Source organism: Marmota marmota, unplaced genomic scaffold (genome assembly GCF_001458135.2).
Source record: "Marmota marmota marmota unplaced genomic scaffold, marMar, whole genome shotgun sequence".
NCBI classification, from domain to species: domain Eukaryota; kingdom Metazoa; phylum Chordata; class Mammalia; order Rodentia; family Sciuridae; genus Marmota; species Marmota marmota.
This window is the reverse complement of record NW_025999962.1, coordinates 2,820,530-2,840,430: the sequence shown is the minus strand read 5'-3', so window position 1 is coordinate 2,840,430 and position 19,901 is coordinate 2,820,530. Positions and strand designations below refer to the sequence as shown.

Sequence of the window (19,901 nt, the reverse complement as noted above, 5' to 3'; positions counted from 1 at the left end):
TGATCTTCAATGGTCACTTTACACTTAGGGAGAAAAATATTTTCTAACTTCCCAAATTGTTTATACTCTTTCTTTCCTACCATGCCTCCGATCACCTCGGGGCTTTCCAAGCCTGTCTATGCCAGTGCCGCCTCTGATAGTTTTTGAAGCTCCCGGGTGATTTGGGGTCCCAGCAAGGACTGAGAACCACGCTGCACCTCAGTTACCTAACAGGCTCGCCCAACGAGTGCTGGGCCCTGACCACACTCCTGGGCTGGGCAGGAGCGCCCCCCTAGGCTTGGCTCCTTTCTTGCACGGCAAGCTCATCTTCCTCTCCTTCCTGCAACGCCCACACGCAGTCCTTTTCATCTCCTCCTGTGCTTCCGGGTCCTTTCTCTTAAGTGATCTTTCCTTGAGGTCTTGGGAGGTCTGACCTGTTTTTATGCTAGCTCTTTGTATTTGTTCAGGTCTCAGTTCAGCTGTCAGCATCTTATGGAAAGTCTCACCTGGTCACCTGTCTGAACTAGAGCCCTCCCATGCAGTCTCAGTGACCACCCCGTTTCTCTCTTTCTTAGAGGTGCCATTGCCTGTGAGTGTGCGTGGCCTCCCTCTGCTGCCCCGCATTCCTGTTTGGCCTGTGCACACTGTCAGGTGCCTCGTTAGAGCCTGCAGGGTGGGAGTGGGGTGGGTGCACGGGCAGAATCATGCTCGTCTCCTTCCTATACATGTATATTTTTCAGCAAGTAGTTTTTGAGCTTCTAAGGGTTGGGCTAGGGGCATGAGCATAAAAGACACGTGGTTCTTGTGAAAGAAAGCCCTGGAGTCTAATGAGGAGTCTGAGGAGCAGAGAGTGCTGTGCACACCAGGGGCTTCCCACAGCCAGACCCGTGCTGGCGGTAGAGATCCATCAGCACTGCTGGAAGGAGGGGAGGCAAGAGGGGAGGAGGCCGGCCGGGCCTGGGAAGCCCAGGACACCATAGTTGACACTGTCTCTCAGCAAGGAGAGAGCAAGCTGCCTCTCCCTGGTGTCCTGGCAATGAGCTTTGGTCTGGGGGCAGTGGCCTCCTTTGGAGAGAAGCTCAGCCTCTCAGGGCCATGCTGCCGCTGCCGAGGCTGCCTTTGTGAGGCTGCTCGGCGGGGCCCCTGCTCCTTCTTTTTCTTTCTCCACCACCACTGGGGAGACGGGAGACTTTGCCCCTAGGAGACTTTTAAGTGGGTCAGAACAACATGTGAATCTAATTAACTCCAAAATCACTTTGACCTCAAGGCAGAAAATTTATTCCACACTGAGATATTCCAATGAAAGGCCCACAGTCTTTGTAATAATAAAATGCCCATGAGAGAGGCTCTGTATGTGAATATTAATTCTATCTCATTATCAAATTCCCAGGGAGGTATTAAAATCCAGAGATTGCATTTCATTTTAAATTAAAATCCAATGGCATTGGGTGGGGTGGTGCACACCTGTAATCCCAGCAATTTAGGAGGCTGAGGCAGGAGGATCACAAGTTCAAGGCCAGCCTCAGCAACTTACTGAAACCCTGTCTCAAACGTGTTTTTCTGGATATGTAGCTCAGTGGTAGAGCACCCCTGGGTTCAATCCCCAGCACCATAAAAAAGAAAGGGATAGGCTATAAGCTAAATTCTCTTGCTCACATGTGTCAAGTACAAAGAATTTGAAGTTACAAATGTATTCTGCGTGGGTTCTGATTGCGCTCCATGCAGCTGAAGGGGCTTGCGATACCAAGGCCTCCAGCCTGGGTTGTCTCGATGGAATGTGGGCTTTTTTCTGCTTCCTTCAGGCTCACCCAATTCCAAACCTTGGCTTTGCCTCACTTCTTAAAATTAAAAAGTTACCAGGGCACAGGGTGACCCAGACATCAGCCCTGCACAGGGGCGTCAGGATGCCAGCTGCTTCCCCACTCTGTGATGAGCAGCGCTTCGCATCCATTGCCAAGTGGCTGTGGCAGGAGTCTGCAGGGTCAGGGCCAGTGGACCTGTGCTTCTGCCTCCCTGGGATTCTTGTCAGCCCCTGCCACCTTGGCTGTGACATTTGGGAGCAGTATCCTCACCAGTGTCCTGGATCCTGCTGTCCTTCCTGTGAGGAAGTCCAGTGAGCCACTGCCTGGCCGCCTCCTCTCTGGGTTTGTGGCCTGCAGGATGCAGCCACGCAGCGCCACCTCTTCCCTGCGATCCACATGCAGAGCAGGTGAGCAGGTGTGCTCTGGTTCCTCCTTCTGGGTCATGCGGTGCCCGTGCTGGGGTGGAACCCAGGCCTGCTGCATGCTCAGCGAGTCTCCATCCCAGCAGCTTCCGTGCCCCAGGGTGCCTTCCTCTAGCTGGGCCAGGTCTGCTCTCCGGGCTGCTCCTCCCAGCGCCACTGTTCTGTCACAGGCCTGAGGTGCTTTCGCATCTCTCCAGTTCCTCTTGCAGTGTCTTGGATCCTTGAAACAAAGGCCTTTTAAAATGGCAGGATCCCGATAAATTCATTTATTCATTTTCCGACGTGGTCTGCGGCGCGGCGTCCTGTGTTCTTGCTGGGTGGACCTTCTCTCTAAACTGATGCTCGTGATACTCACGGCAGCCTCTCTCAGTCTAAACGTTCCCAAGGACTCTAGGGCTGAGAGTGATCTGGGCCGCCAGAGGCGATCCTGTGGGCGTGAATGAGGGTCCTTCCAGGCTTTCTCATCTATGCTGGTTTGTGTTTTTCAGAAGACTGCCTCATCTTGATATATTTTTGTAGCATATTTAATTTAGTTAACCCTGTATTCTAGGATTCTTTGAAAAGGGATCTTTTTTTTTTTTCATACATTAAAAAGGTCTGTAATTTTCTTATCATTTATCTGGTTCAGGTATGTCTAGTTTGTTTCGTTTCCCCTCTGATGCTACATAGGGGTGACCCCAGGGCCTCGTGTGTGCTGAGCTGCAGCCCTGGCCCGTGGCCTGGCCGTGAGCAGAGTCATGCCATCTTCCTCCTGCTGTCCTGGAGCACCTGGAATCCAAGATAGGTCCCCACTCCTGGCAAGATGGTGGCACGGCCCTGGGGAATATGGTGGCTCCTGGAGAGCTCTTTGGACCATTTGCTTTTTTTAAGTGAATCTTGGCCATTTTAGTATCTTTAAAAATTATTATTCTATTAAAATTTTTAATTTTTTTTGTCAACTTCAACATTTTTTCTTAGAAATATTTATTTCCTCTGGACTTTCGACATTTTTTCATAATTGTTGGTAACAATGAATTTTTAATAATGTTTTATCATTTATGTTGCCACCACCTGTTTCTCTCTTTTAATTTTATTCCTTTTAAAAGAACATCTCTCCCTCTACCTTCTTCTTCCTTCTAGAGTCTCCCATTCTGTCATTGTGTACAAGAACTGGCTCTGGGTTGGGTTGACCTCCCCTCAGTGTCATGGCTTTCACTGGGGATGATAGCAGGATCCCCTTCAGAAGTGCGTAAGAGGAATCAGTGGAGACGTATTTAAATTGCTGCAAGGAAACTGCCCATCCAGCACTATGCAACTAGCCGAAGCAGCCTTCAAAAATGGCAGCAAAATAAAGACATTTCCAAATATACAAAGGCTGAGAGTGTCCCCAACAGCATCACCCTGCAAGAAAGGCGGAGGGAACTGCTGCATGGCCAGGGGAGGTGACTTCACAGGAAGTCCTGAACTGTCCACACCCAAGTAGAGAACCCAGAAGCCGGGAAGATTGGTGTGTGGGTAAAACCAGTGGTGGGAAGGGCCCTCTCTGTCTAGAGGGCATCTGTGAAGACTCCAGGGACGGATTCCCACTTTGTGGTGAACTGCCCCGCGCTCCCTGACATCAGGGCCAGAGCTGCTGCGCTCCCTGGACAGTGCTTGGGCGGGGGGCAGGGACCTTCGGGCAGATTAGAGGGGTGAAGTAACACCACCCTCCTCTATGAGCCAGACGCGCGTATGTGCTGAGCCTTTGTCAGGAGAATCATTGTGGGAAGTGAACTTGGATGGTCACAGGAGGTGATACTAGCCAAGAATAATTGGGGAAAATGGAAACACCCCCTCAGTAGCATCATGCAACTTGAAGTGTTTAGGAGAGATTTTAAAACGTATGTGTGACACTAGTACTTTGAAGTCCTTAAAACATCTCTGAGAGGAGTCAAGACTGAACGGAAAGCTCAACATTTTGAAGATAACAGTTCTCCCGAGGTGACTTGTGGAGTGAACACTGTGCAGTCAGGATCTTAGGGGCTGGTTTTTGGTAAAAATGGATAAACTGGTTTTAAAATGTATTGAGAAATGCAGATGACCTAGAAGCTCTGTTCTGGGTTGAATTCTGTCTACTCCCCACCCTTCATTTATATGTAGAAGTCCTAACATGTCACCTTATTCAGGAATGGTCATTGGAGCTGTATCCAGCCAAGTGAAGTGGCACAGGATGGTCTGGCCCACAAGAGTGTGTCCCTACAAGAAGGGGAGACTTGGACAGAGACCTTGTCCACATGATGATGAGTGCAGAACTCTGCTAGCCAAGAGATGCCCAAGGCCACAAGCCCCTGGGATGGGGGGAGAGACCCAGAGCAGGCTCTTCCCAGCCCTGAGAAAGAATGACCCTGTCAGCACCGTGGGCGTCACCGTTGTCATTTCCCAGGACTGTGAAACAGCACATTTCTGCTGTTGGAGCTTTGTGGTGCTTGTCGTGGCAGACCTGCTAGACGAGAACAGTACCAAAACAGTTTTGAAAAATGACAAAACAAAAATAGAGAATTATACTTCTTCCTTCGTGGCTTACATAAGGTAAATTAGGACCGTGTGGTGCTGGGACAGACCTAGATGTGGGGCCGTGAGAAGAGCGGCGGAAGGGGGGGCACTGGAACAAGTTCATATTCTATGGGGAAAGGAGCTTTGACCTCTACCCTCTTCCAAACTCAAAAGTTGACTTAAAATGGAAATCTAAAATTTTGAGCTATGAAATATGTAGAAGGAAACATCTTGAATGTGCTGGGATAGGCCAGGGTTTCTTAAGACACAACACACCAACAGTAATGCAAAAAAAATTGACACTTTGTTCCTCATTTAAAGAGCTGTGCTCTTTAAAACACTGTGTAATGGAAAGGCAAGCCGCTGTGCAGGGAAGATGTTTGCAGTGTGTGTATTTGCGAAAGCACTGTTCACGAAGTAGAGTCTCTTACAGCTCAAATAAGAAGCTCATGCAAGTGATAGGCGGAACAGTGAGCAACACCCAACTACAAAGACAAGGAGTGTGCATCTCAGGAGATGCCTTGCATCATCAGTCACCAGGGAAATGTGGGTTAAGACCACCTAAAAAGTCCCATGGTATCACGCTGGGGATATGGCTTAGTGGCAGAGCGTCTGCACACACAAGGCCTTGGGTTCCATCCCCACCATGGCAAAAGAAAACAGAAAACAGTCCATGATGTCAAGTGTTGGCAAGGACCTGGAGTAGCTCAGCTACACCGATGGAGTGGTACACCATCTTGGAAAATAGTTTGTTATAAGACCCAGCAATTCTGCTCTTAGGTACTGATCCAAGAGAAATGGAAGTGTGTCCCTGAAAAGACCTGAATGCAAGTATTCTTAGCACCTCCATTCCTCTCAGATAAAATTGGTACCAACCCAAATGTCCATCAGCTTGTAACAGACAGATGATAGCATACTAATAATCAGAAATAAAAAGGAAAAAAATTACCATGCGTATACCAAGAGGGGTGAACCTGAAAACACTGGAAAAGGCTCCTTTTGATATGATTTAATACGTATTCGATTATGGAAAGAGGAAAATATGCTGTGGGGACAACACAGAGAAGACTGAGCAGAGGCATGTGGGGAGGTGGGTGCAGCGGTGCCCAGGGACGTTTCTGTGGTGACGAGAATGTCCCACATCTGGATTTTGTCTGTGCTCATACAGGTGCAGTGGCCATTTACCGTGCAGGAACTGTAGCTCCATAAAGTGCGTTTTAGTAGTAAAGAAAGCAAAGGACCAAGGGAGCCAGCATGCCACAGGTGCTGGGCTTCAGGAGTTCCTCCCTGGGACTGCGGCTGGTGGGAGCTCTTGGCTCTGGGAGTGTCGGGTGTTCCCACCTTTGCTGCACATGGGAGCTGCCTGGAGGGCTTGTGCTGAGACTTTGGCGCCCAGAGTTCTCATGCATTTGTTCAGGGCTCTCCAGGTGATGCCACTGTGTAGTGAGGTTGAGGGCCCCTGGTCTTGGAGGGTTCTGAGCTCTCTGGAGGAGTGTTGCAAAATGCAGTCCTCCTGCATTCTAGTTGCTCCCTGAGGTGTATCATTCTTTGTCCTCCTGTCCCCGGGGACAGAAGCAGCTTAATAACAAAGCTGAGTTGCACAAAACACTGTGGAAACCAGTGCCACCTAAAGATGAATGTCCCACAGTAGTGTAAGACTTAGAATTTGCTGTGTAAGGCAAAGGTCGGAAGAGAATGGCAGGAGGACACCAGCTTGAGACAGCTGAAGACAGTGGCACAGGCTGCGAGCCAGGAAGTCAGAGTTCTGTTTGGACTTTGTTGGAGGTCAGAGGTCACTACATCCAGCTCTTTGAGTGTGCTCAGGAGACACTGCATCCTACGTCAATGCTGTTTCTCGTGTTCTCATGACAGGCAGGCCACCTGGCCTCAGGTTTCCTTGTGTCATGCCCACCACAGTACCACATGTGGCCACAGCTCTTCAGCTCCACGTCAGGTAGCCTAGACTTTCCGAAGTTCAGAACCACCAGAGGCTGACTGGGGTCCTGTAGTCTGTCTGCTTGTTGACCCTTCCCCTTCCCTGTGGGGCAGGGAAGGGAGTTAGTCTCATGAGGAGACCCCGGCTGCTGCCTCTCTCCATGATGCTCTTTCATCTGCAGTAGTCTTCAGGTGGTACATGCGGGGAGCCAGGGCTCGACATGCCAGGTGAACGCTCTACCCCTGGGCCACCCCCAGCCCATCCCCCAGCTCTCTGAGCTGGCCGTCAGGTATCCTGGGTGGCAGCATCCCTAGATGGACCACGTCTGAGCATCACCACGCCCACGCTGGCCATTCACTTCTGTGGCAGGCCTGGTGGCACGTGGGCCTGCTGTTGAGGGACTGCTGTGAATGTGTTTTTAGAGTGTGGTCCAGACTTGGCTCAGGACGCTCCTCTCCCTCACAGTGCGTTTCTGCCCTCTGAGGTTTTGTCCTCCATGTCCACCATGCAGTGTGAGCACAGCAGGATGACCCAGGCCTACCGTGCTGCCCCTGGCTCACCTCCCTCCGGTGGTGATCCAGGGCCACACCTGCACGATCGCACCATGAGCTCCTGACCTGCGCTCCTGGGGGACGCGAAGGGGCAAGTTCGTTCGCTGTCTCCCGTTTGCTTCCGAAGACCAAAGCCCATTTGCTTAAACCAGGCTCCCTGTCTTGCTGTGCTATCACCACAGGAGAGCCCCCCAAGCTCGGCTCTGCGGGAGCTCCAAAGCTCATGACTCAATGTGCTCTGGGTCCAGAATCAGCTCCCAACATGTCGTGTAAAGACACAGACCACTTCCTTGTTTTATGAAGTGCTAACAGAAGAAAGCCCGTTAAGGTCCTAATGGTTCTCCCCTGCCGCGCACCTTGGCCTCATGGCAGTGAACTGGCCGGAAGTAGCAGATGGGCTCAGCCCCTCGTGGGGGTGTCGCACTGAGTCTGCATTTCCTGCTGAGCTTGACAGCCACTGGCCCCCAGTGTGCGGTGGTGCGTGTCTGGTGTTGTAGACACTGAGGCCTTTCTGTGGAGTCTCCTCTGTCCCCTGTTGGTGATGCAGCAGTGTGGACTTGAGACGCTGGCCCAGGAGCACCTTCCTCAATTCCCCCTCAGTGCCACTGGCCCCTGATCTGTAAGAACTCTTCCATTTATCCCTGAGTCCTGCTTAAATTTCAGTTTTCAGCAAGTGGTTTTATTTCCTTTAAAGAAAATCTTACCCATTTGAAACACCTCAGAATTCTACCTTTTTTTTTTAAAGGAAGAGGTGTTTTTCTTGCACTGAATAATAAATGCTAAATACTTTATTTCTCACTTGTCAGAAAAAAGCTGGTGTTTGAGAAGAGTTTGCAGTTTCCCCCCCTGCAGAATGGAAGGGTAACTTTGGCCTGTGAAGAGTGTCCTCGTTTTCTCCTACTCTCATGAGCCACCCACCTCCTGCCAGCTGACCACATGGACGTCACTGGCCACCACCACCACTCACAGCACCCTGACTGAGCTTGCCCTGTGTTCCCCAGGCATGGCAGTCCATTCTGTAGTCACAGTCCCTTTGAAGCAGGCCCTGTCACCCCATTTCACACATGAGGTTTAGTGACTTGCCCAAGGCCGGGCTCCCGCTGGGCTGTGCTCACCGTCCTGCCCGTCTCCATGCCGCCTGCCTTCCAGCACCCAGCCCTCACATTGCTCTTTCCCCACCAAACACCGCATGGCCCCTCACTCGTCTGCCTCAACTCCATTCGCTGTCCTCACCTTCACCCACCGCCCTTCTCCAGGGAGGCCTTCCTTGAGCTCCTGCTCTGTGGTTTATTCCCTGGCTAAATAAACCAGGAGCCAAAACCAGCCTCCATCGGGCTCAGGGCTGCGTTGGCATCCAGGTCACAAGTTCTCAGGGGCTGGTGAGGATCTGCTCTCAGTTCCTTACTGGCCCCTTTTGAGGGCTCCCTTTGTCTTCACCCCAGTGCCAGCAGCAGGCTCTTCCCCAGACTCTCCTGGTTAGTGTGCAGCGTGTCACTGGAGGAGCCTTGGAGGGGCACTTGGGAGGGGCAGAACCCAGGGTTTACCCTCAGAGTGGCCGACCACTACTCTTGCTGTGCTGAGACATGAGTTTCCTTTCCCCAAACTGTCCAGGACCAATAATTCTATAAAATATGGTCTGAAGTGAATAACCAGAAAAATAAAAAATTTAAAAAGATAGAAATTGAAACCCAGATTTTATCACAAAATCCATCAGACGTGGCCAAAGTGTCAAGTTGCCAGCAATTTTGCAGCTCGTCCTCTCAGGGTCCACTGCTATGAGCTGCAGTGGTCTCCAGACCCCACTTGTTAGATGAATGGCCACAGGGAGGGCGCTGGCTTCTGATCCTTATGTTCCCTTTCTGTACAGAGGAGCCCGTAATGCCTGGCCTTGCAGAGCAAATCCTCAGAGTCTGAGACTGCTCGGGGCGCCGCCAGGCCTCCTCTCCTCTCATGCCCAGAGGAAATCATATGAATTAGATGATGCCAGCTAATTTTCTCTTTGTCTTGGTATTGGGGAGCCTGAGAACCATTACCAACAAGTAATGGTTGTCCAAGCAAGTCTGTCACCAAGGACCTCTGGAAGAGTGGGGTGTGGAGTTCAGAACATGGGGCTCACTGCTGCTGCACTCTTTGCTTTTAGGCCTTTTCAGTAAACTAAGGAAATATTATATTTTTGGGAAGAGAAAAAATATACCATGAGTTCATATTAATGTTTGTATTTTAAATATAAAATTAACTGATTAGATTTTTAAGGCTGAAAATCGTGGTTGCCAATGATATTACTTGCTCATTTGCTTTCAATATGCAAATTATGGTTCAAAATAATAATATTAATGTCATCACTGAGGCTCAGATTACTAGGTGTGGTGTGGGTCGCCGCCGTGGCTGTGATATAGGATCTGTCTCACTAGGGGCACAAAGTCAAAGCATTTCCCATTAGAGGAAGTCATTTCTCTTTGTCGTATGTCTTTTTAGATTAATTTGTTTCAGTTTGGAAATTCAGAAAATTATATAAGACATACATAGATTCATTCCAAAGTTATAGAATTGTAAAAACAGGTCTGCTGGTGGGCAGGGTCTCATTCCTGTTTCTTCCAACTCCATCCTCCTCTCCCTGTGGGTAACTGGTATTTGGGTTGTTGTTTTTTTTTTTTTTAATTTAATGTTTTATTATTTCTCAGATTAACTTATTAATTTGTTCATTCCCCTCCCCTGGGATTCAAGCCCAGGGCTTCATACATGTGAGGCAGGTGCTCTGACCCTGAGCCACAACAAGCTCCATTTCAACTTTTTAAGTTCTGTATATATTAAAATGTTAATCTTTTGCAAATATCTTAGTCTGTGACATCTTACAAATAATTTCCCCAATTTTCATTTTCCTTCTTTTCTAAAATGTAGTCAAATTATAAAACCTTTTCCCTTTTGTTTCCGGATTTTTGAATCATAATTGGGAACTTTTCCTGCTTCCTGTGTAGAGAAGGCATTCACTCGTGTTTTCTTCTAGTATTAGTATTTTTTCACTGTTTAAATTTGCAGCTCACGTTCATTTGGAGTTGACCCTGTGAACAGTGTTAGGAAGAGATCTTCTTTTATCATTTTTAATTTTTTTATCATATTTTATTTATCATTTTTTATTTGACTATTCAATATTCAACTGAAAGAGTAAAAAGAAAATAAAGTATCAGTTTTGTTGATGTCTTTTTAAATGTTTCTGGACTGATGGGGGGGGGGTGGTTAATGTAATTGTGCCAGCATGTTGTAACACTGGATGAAGAAATCAGGAGGCGAGAAGAGGAGTCCATCCTCTCTGGCCCAGACTAAACTGTCTGTCCTCTTTCTCTAGGTGAATGAGCTGGATGGCATCCCGCTGATCCTAGACAGCTGCAACATCGATGACAGTAACCCTTGTATCCTTGCATGTGAGTCCCAGGCCAGTTCATGGCCAGTAGTCTTAGCCAGCAAGCTGACCTGCTGGCTTGTGTCTGAAAACCTCACCACCCTACAAACTTTGCACATCGTGAGCTCATTCTCCCAGGGCAGCAGGGTATCCTGAACTAGTGTGTCACTGAAATGCTTTGAAACTCTAGGGCAGAGGCTTCTAATTCCAAGACCCTGTGTGACTTGTCACCAGTGCTACCTGGCCAAGAGCATAAGTATGGTCCTTACGGCAAATATGAAAATGCTCATGGTTTTTTGCTGTAGAAATTCTGAGGATCCCGTCAGTTGGAAAAACTGCTTGAGTTGCTATTTGGAAACATGTGACCATGAGGGTACCCTGTCTTCATAGCAGCAGGGAGCAGTTTCTCTGCCCCTCAGTTGTCATTTTTGAGGGGCTCTTACAGCAGCGCTGGCTTTTACCCTTCCTGGGTCTGCCGTGCCTTCTGGAGTCTGTCCTGCTCACTCCTTTACTTTACCAGGCAGTTATACCATCCCAAACAGATCAGTACAGAGGTGGCCACCCGGGGCCCAGGACACACACAGCCTGCTCAGGTTCTAGGTAAAATCCACCATGTAATTTTAGGAACTTCCCTTGTGAAAGTCAAGCCCAGCCCTGGCGCCTTGCCCCATCTCCACCAGGCCCTGTGCTTGTGTGTATGGGGTTGGGGTAAAAGTAGGACTTGGGGAGTGTGTCCCACAGGAAGCAGTAAGGAGCCCAGCCTAGGACTGCAGAGACAGCTCTCCACAGTGAGATGCCAAGAGAAAAGAAGCTGGTGGAAATCACGTGTTTCAAAGTAAGCAGATTGAGGAGTGCTAACAACTGGTGATGGAGATGCTGCCATTCCCGTGGCAACAGGAGAAGTCCTAACAGTGAAGGGCTGACAGGGTGCTGAGGAGGCCCTCAGGGTACCGTGACGTTAGTTCCCTGCTTTGTGTGGTCACCAGACTATGCTCATCAGCATTTTTCTTTTTAAAGCCTAAAGAAGAAAGTGGGGGAAAAACATCCAGTTCAGGGAAGTGGGGCTGTATGTCCACCTGCACTGCAGATGGTGTTCTCCGAGGAAATCTCACCCACAGCTCACTTTCTCCCTTTGGTACTGGGGGTTGAACCCGGGGTACCTAACCACAGAGCAGCTTCCTCAGCACACACACACGCGCGCGCATAAACACACACACACACACACACACACACACACACACCGCCTTTTTAAATTTTGAGACAGAGTCTTGCTAAGTTGCTGAGACTGGCTTCTAACTTGTGATCCTTCTGCCTCAGCCTCCCAAGACATTGGAATCACAGGCGTGTGCCACCGTCCCCGGCGTGTGTTTTAGTCAGCTTTTTTGCTGCTGTGAACAAAAGACCTGATAAGAACAATTTTGGAAGAAGGAAAGTTTATTTGGGGCTCACAGGTTCAGAGCCCACAGTCCATGGAGAGTCAGTTCCTTTGTTCTGGGCCCTAGATGAGGTAGAAGATCATGGTGGAAGAGTGTGGTGGAAGAAAGCAGCTCAGGGTGACAATCATGTCCTCAAGCGGAGAGACACATCTCCTCTCAGCCCGGCAAAATACAAGGCCATCCCCAGCACCCTTCTCCTTGGGCCCCACCCAGCCACCTACAGTTACCACCCACGTCACCCACTCAGTGCAGAGTTAGGCTGGTTCTCTCCCCACTCCTTCCACCTCTGCACGTCCTGGCATTGTCGCACACGTTAGCCTTGGGGGACACCTCACCTCCAAACTGTAAGGCTGTGCCCCATCCTTCTCGTGACTCTTGTTGGACTGAACCGCTATATGAGTGGGTGCACTCGAGACATGGGAGGGTGGTTGGAGCAACTGCCCTGTCCAGGAGCCTGAGCATTTTCTGTGGAAGGCAACAGGGCCTGAGGTTGGGTAGCCACCTGTTTCCATGGGAAATCTGCAGACAAGGCTACAAAAGATGCCCTTTCTTGTCCCCCAGGGCGAGGAATGGGGAGTCAGCCTGTCTGAGCAGGCTGGCAGCCCTCAGGTGGGGAGTGCTGGAGGGTTTCTCTTCGCCTCAGGGCTTTCCAGTTGGGGTGGGGGGAGCCTGTCTCTGGAGGCCTGCCCAGGGTGCTTCTGTTTCAGGGCCGGGAGCGCAGGCAATGCCCAGCTGTTCACTCGCCCTGCTCACTTTGGGTCACCCACAGTAATGACAGAGGAGCCAGTGCCATCGGAAAATTCCAGCTTCGTCACCACAGAGTCGATTTCTTATTTGTCAGTTTATTGTGGCAAGTGGGATTTTTTTGTTGTTGTTTCCAAATAGAAACAGCTGAACTTTATTTGAAATGTTTTTCTTTCATTCTTTTTTGATCTGTGTTTTGATCAGTTGTCCTTGATGTGGGTTTCTTTATATTTTTTTTTATTGGGGGGATGAGGCGGGGATAAGGATGGAGTGAGAGCCCAAACGGTTTTTCTTGGTTTTTGTTTTTCTCTTCTTGTTCTTTTTTATATTGAAGGACTTCATTTGTAAGAAAATAAAATTAATTTGCATAGAATCCACCCCATAAGCTAAGAGTTTGCAGGAATAGTGCTCAACAGCCTTTTCCTCTGACCTGAGCCAAGGTCGCTGGCCTAGTAGTAAGGGCATCTGTACAGGCAGACAGCCCTGAATCAAGCTTGGTCACTTGTTGACCCTGGAGCACCTCAGGTGACCTCTGCATGCTCAATGCTTTGCCTGCCAGCTGGTTGTGGTGACCGAAGTGTCATGGTGTTTATAAAGGGCCATGTGTATTCTTACACAAGTCCTGCCACAGCTGCTCACCTCACGAGGAAGCCTGTGGGTCAGTGGAGGGACTCCTGGAGAGTCAGGAGCAGGTCCACATGGCACAGCGCAGGCCACAATCCAGAGGAAGAGGAGGGCCTTTCCCTCCATCACATCCACAAAGGGCAGGGGACCTGCAGCTCTGCCTTCTACCAGTCAGAACTGTTGGTTCAATCCATGGATGACAATCACATCATTTCTGAACTTTGTCTCATTGTCCCTCACATTAGCTTTTGGGGAACACCTCATATCTAAACGGTAACACAGGTGAAGGGAGCAGATGGCCTTTAGCATGCAGTTTGTGTACACGTGCACACGAGGACTCATGGTGCGCGCTGACGGTGCATGCACTCTATCCCTGTGTCTCTTTGCTTGCTCCTATACTCTGAGTGCTTCCCCCACATGGGACACCCACGTGTGTTTTGAAGCCAGCTTTTCTGGATGAGAGTGCCACATCTTGGCAAGACAGGTATTTTAGAATATACTAGATAACCTGTTGATACTGTTTTGCTTTAAAATCCTAAACTTTCTGGTGTGGCTTCCATGGATTTTTTTTTTTTTTTTTTTAATGCTACAGATTGATTCTCTTTTACCCTCGCCTACTGTGATCGGAGATAGTGTGTAAGTGAAATCTTTCTGTCCCCTGAAAGCAAACCAGTGGCACTCAGGAGGCAAGGCCATGGGGTGGTGGAAGCCACCCTGTAGGAAGGCAGCGAGCAGGTGTGCTGACTCTGCTCCCAAGGGCCCGCCACGCAGGACACTGAGCAGGAAAGGACGCCATTGCCCACAGCCTTCCTGCTGTTCCTGGGGGAGCACTATGGGGTGTGTGCACTCACCGAGTGGCTCTCAGCTTTCAGTTTGGGCTCCTCATTTTCCTACATCTCTAGACTCACTAAGAATCTCTGCTGTGTACAGACAGGTGTGCAACCTGCGTGTCTGAAATGGCCTCTGCGGTGACCCGTGGCAGCCTGGTTGGCATCCTTCCACTTCACCTCAGGCCGTGGCGGTCCTGCACAGCCCTTCCTTTGTTCTCTTCACGCCCCAGCTCTGGGGTCAGCGTGCACTCTGCCTGGTTCCCCTGCACCAGGAGCACATCTTTCAGAGGTGGCAGGCTGTGGGCACATGCTCAGTCAGGGGGACAGCTGCCTCACCTTCGTTGTCACCCGCTGGGCAGGTCAGGCAGATGCCTGTGCACAGATTGGCACAAAGCTGCTCCCTGGCTTTGACATGACACCGTGTTTTCTGGAGTTCATTGCTCAGTGGTTAAGTGGTTACTTTATGTCTGAAGGGCCATCATGAAATTTATTTGAAAACAACCTTTGCACAATTTGTTGCCTTAGTTCATAAGGATCTGCTCCTTGTAACTGAGTGATATAGCTGACATTGCAGTCTGATGTCTTTGATGGGATGCATCCCCAGCTTGCTTTCTTTCTTAAAAATTGCATAGTCTGAATTTTAAAGAAAGCACATTGGAAATCCACTCCAAGATAATGTCTCCTTGGTTGTCTTTCAGTGGTAAGTTTACTGCCCTAAGGAAGTATTTTTAATTAGAAACTGTCTTCAAAGTCATTTTCCCAGTGTGTCTGCAGTGGCCTCCTGTGCACCGTTTCTGTGGCGTTTATCGGTTCGAGGAGCTCAGCATAGTAGAGGGAGTGCTGGACTGTGTTTTAGAAATTTTATACCTGACTTTCAAGATGAGGCCATAAAGTAGTCCTTTGGACCCTGACCCTCGCAGGCTGCCTGCACTGTCCACCTCAACATCCAGCGCCCACTTACTACTCCTGAAACCTGCTTAGTGCCGACAGCCATGGCACACCCTTGTCCCCAGGCGGCCGTAGCTGTGGTGCAGCCATGGTGTTTTACAGTCACCTGGGCAGCTGTGTGGACATAGCAGTCCCCAAGGTGAGGCTGGCCTTGGAGGAGCTGGTGCACAGGGTGGAGCGAGTGGCTTCACTGCACACTGCAGGAGCCCCCGGCCCACTTACTGAGCTTACAAAGCACTAGAACACCTGTGTCTACCCTGCCTCCCGAATTGCTGGGACTGGAGCCAGGGCATCTCACAAGCTGGGTAAGCACTCTCCCCTGAGCTGCGCCCCCAGCCCTGGATCTGTTTTCTGATCAAGGTAGTTATTGGCCAGTTTTTCTTTTTTGCATTAATTTTCTTTATCATGAACAGTGATTTGGAGATACGTTTAGGAAATTAATAAATAACTTTTGGAATTACCATACTTACAAGACACTGTCACATAAAATGATTGATTTTATAAATTGGGTAGCTGAAGTTTGGCAAAGGGAAATGTTAGCAAGTAACCCTGACCAAGTGTCGGAATTTTTGCCTAAAGTGACCTTAGTCAAATACAACAGAGACAGGTGTGCTCAGAACAGAGGTGCATCGTAGCTGCTCAGCATGGCTCAGTAGTAACTCCTCGACGGTTTTATTTTGAAACCATTATTCTTAGCCATCTTGTATTCTACAATTACTATTCTAGGACCAACACATTAAAAAAAGAAAGAACTCTGTCGGGTCTGATCCTCTCTGGGCCTTAATAAGCAGGCACTCATTAATTCCTTGCGAGTAAATTATAAAGACTCTATGAGTGTCACACCCAGGGCCCATTGAGTTAAGGAAGGTGCCACCCCTGGCCACAGTCTGATTGGAGAAGTGGGTCATTAAACACCACTTACCAGATGGTGCTGAGGGTCAGCAGCACAATGAACAAGGGCCTGGCTCACCGCAGAATCGAACCTCTTCTGGTGAGCAGCTCTGAGGAACTTGAAGGGAATACAGAGTTCTGCTTCTCTGTCTGAAGTTGACTGTTTTGTGAGAAGTGCACGCCTCTTCTTGCTTAGGGCATTCTCTTCCTGGGCTTTTATGGATGCTTGTCATCCCTTCATTGGACAGAGGTTTAAAATGTAGAAGTGAAGTTGGCTTTCTACTGTGCTCACCTTTTCAACTCTCACCATCCTTGGGTCTGGACATCTTTGAGGCAGAGACAGCAGGCATTGCCAGTGTGGCTTCTGATCCTGGCCATGCTGAGCAGTCATCCTGTTACCATGCAACAGGGGCAGCAGGTTTTGTGAGCTGCCTGGAAAGATGGCGCGGGCGTCGACAGATGTGTGCTTCATGGTAACGGCACAGTGGAAGCAGGCCTGTGCTGTGGAAGTCTCCCAAGTTGGTAGCTGCCAAGAAGGCAAGGTAGGAGGTGGACACCCCTGGGGACAGGGCACCAACCCTGCATGCTGGCCAGTTCATGGAGTGTGTGTGTGTGTCAAGAGTGCTTTTGCGGGCAGGGGTTGTGGCTCAGCGGTTGAGCACTCGCCTCTCATGTGTGAGACCCTGGGCTCGATCCTTAGCACCACATAAAAATAAATAGACAAAAAGAAGATATTGTGCCCACGTATAACTAAAAAAGTATTTTTTTAAAAAAAAAGTGCTTTTGCAAGAGAATCTTGTCTTTAGTTCTGAAAATTAGTGTAAGCTTATATTCCCACAACGGCTCACAGAACAATGACTGTTCATTTCTGATCAAGATCTGCATATTCTGGTTAAAGGTTGGAAAAGCCTGTAGGAAATCAAAACATTCTTCAGTTTGGGGAAGATATTAAAGTCAATATCAATCAAAGGCACTCAGCTGTTCCTCTCCTGGAGCCCTGTAGGAACCCGTGCAGCTCTTGGAGGTGTCTTCTGCATGTAATTAGGAAGCACCCGGAAGTCCTGATGGGTTTGCAGAAAATCAGTGACTGTGAAAATCCCCAGCTCCATCCTGCTGGGTTTCTGATGTAGAAAAGGGACCATACAATAAGGCAGGTACCTGAGCTGGGAACATGCTGCCTTTCTGGGGCATAGGGTGCTGGTGTCGGGAGCTGTTGCCAGATGCTGTCTCCTGGGTAGAATCTGTGAGCTGCTCTGGCAAATCCCTGTCACGCTCCAAGTCCCAATTCAGTCATTCCCCTAATTTTAAAAGGATTATTTGTGCTTATTTTGAAACATAATATGGGTATAGAAAAGTGAAGTTAATGTATAGGTACAGTTTGCATATCATTCTAAGGTAAATGTCGTGTAAATAGCACCCAGGTCAAGAAGCAGACCCCTGCCAGGCTCCCTTAAGCCTCAACCATCTGAATTCTTCAGTCAGACCAGTGGAGCTGTGGACTTGACTGAAGGCCTGCCACACACAGAAGAGGCTTAGGAGGTCAAGCGGTTAGGTTGCTTTGGTCACTTTCAACAGCTCCTTGCCCTAGATCTGTGGCACGCCGCTGTGTACGCAAAGGCTCCTGAGAGCCAGGCCGGGGAGCAGAAAGGTCTCTGTGCTCCGGACACCTGGGACCTGTTCTCCAAAGCTTGACATCAGGCTCTGGGCCGTGGAGGCTCAGTATAGAGGTGGAGGCCTTGGCTCTTGAACCTCCTGCTCCCTCTGACTGAGGTGACTTCCAGAAGCTTAAAGGAACAGTGCTTCCCCTTATTTAATTTGTTTTTTCCTCTTTTGAGACCCAGACATTAAAGAAAGGACATTGAAAAACAACTGTATGTACAGGGAAAAATAGAAAGTGACCATGGGCCTGTAGGTAAAGGCAAAATGCAGAGAACAGCTGAGATCTTAAGTTGCCACCTTGAGCCGACCTTTGCCAGTGAGACAGCCTGAGCAGTTCCTCGAACACCAAGCCCAGTGAGTGCAGCAGACTGGGGAAGAGAGTGTGTTCCCACAGTTACCATAGGGTGAGATTGAAATGTTCAGATTGGAACACCAAGAAACAATCAGAAGACATAAAAGACGGTCAGTGCAGCCTAGTCAAAGGAAAGACATAAGGCCAAAGACAGAAGAACTGCTGGACTGAGCTTTAAAACAGGGTCTGAAGGATACTCAGAGAACTGAAGGGACCTGTGGAGAAAGGCCCGAAACGCCGCGAGCAAAGTGAAAGGCAGGGGGGGGCGAGGCTGGGGGGAGCTCGCCTGGCACCACATAGAAATAAATAAAATAAAGGTGTCGTGTCATCCACAACTGAGAGTTAAAACCAACAAGAAAGCAGCGCTCAGAGCTGCAGAGGCCGTGGAAGGCCGTCCAGCAGAGCAGTGGCTCGGCCCAGCGCAGGGGAGGGACAGAAACGGGGGCTGAGAACTTCCCTGAATGTGAACGTCTACGAAACTTAGTGAACCCCAAGTAAAAGGAGCTTGACAGAGACATGGAGTCAGACTGGGAAGACAGAATCCTAAACGCCCAAAGGAGGAGTGACTCAGGAGTGTGCTCAGCGGGGTCTCTCAGGAAGGAACTTGGAAGACCAGGAGGCAGGGGCTGGCCTGGTGTGTTCAGAGTGCCACAAGAACAGAACTGGCAACCGGCCATCCTGGAGCTGCCCAGACAGTCCTTCAGATGGGAGAGACAAAACCTGAGGGAGTTTGGGACCTGGCCCCACCCTGTCCTGCCCAGCCCTGCCCAGTGTTGAGCGGATTGCTGCAGGAGGAGGCAGGAGTCACTAGCGGAACTCCAAGCTGTGTGCGGGACGAATGGCCTCGATACAGGTAAAGAGATAGGTAATTGGAAGAGCTGGTGCCATTGTAGCAGTGGGTTAGAATTGCACATTTTGCTTTCTACATGATTTAAGGAACTGATACATTTCAAAGAATTGTGAGTATATTAAGAAATACTGAATATATTAGTATATATATAAATATATATCGGGATATAATTTTGTGACGTTAACAACAGAAGAGGGAAAAAACAAAAGGGTTGGGGACAGAGCTGTAAAGGAGCAGAGTCATTGTATGTCATTGAAGTTAAACTGGTATAAATTCAAATTTGAATGTTATCACCTTAGAATGTTAAGTGTGATCCCCATGGTAACCACAAATTAAAAAGCTGTGTTTAAACATGTCACTATAAAAAATGAACTAAACACAATAGAAGGTAGTAATACCAGAAGCAAGGGTCCAAAAGCTGAGAGTCGTATAAATACCTGAGAAATAGCAGAAGGACACGCGTAAACCCTTTCTTACCATAATTACTCGAAGTGTAGCTGGGATGATCAAAAGACAGAGGTGAACACAATAAATAAAAACATAATCCAGCTATGTGCTGTCTACAAGGGACTCAGTTTAGCTCCACAGACCAACGGGGCTAAGATTGAAGGGTGGAAACAGACGGTACAAGTGCAGCTCGTGAGGACCGCTGAGAGCAGGGCAGCTCCCGCCACCCGGCAGACTTGAGAAAGCCTTCGGGACGCCCAGGAGGACTTGCTGTGTTGCATAGGTCAGTGCAGCACAAAGCGTACAGGCACGAGTGTTTACAGACTTCACAACTTCCAAAACATGCTGAACCAAAACTGAAGGAAGAATGAATACATGGTATTAAAATCATGGCTGGAGATTTCAATGCCCCAATTTCGATAATGGATAGGACAATGGGACGGGGGCGAGTAAGGGAGCAGAGAAGTGAAACAGCACGGCAGACCACCTAGGTCTGCAGACGCACACAGAACACCCTGCCAG

The 19,901-nt window shown here is 49.1% G+C and overlaps 1 protein-coding gene across 1 annotated transcript in view; it reads left to right on the top strand.

The window, feature by feature from the left end:
- Positions 1–19,901, top strand: part of Atxn10 (ataxin 10) — a gene marked incomplete at its 5' end in the record, with an annotated part of 142,470 nt that overhangs the window by 107,988 nt on the left and 14,581 nt on the right. Inside the window, one exon of the mRNA XM_048802974.1 lies at positions 10,545–10,608. Coding sequence (XP_048658931.1) covers positions 10,545–10,608 — 64 coding nt within the window. The remainder of the gene's footprint in view (positions 1–10,544; positions 10,609–19,901) is intronic.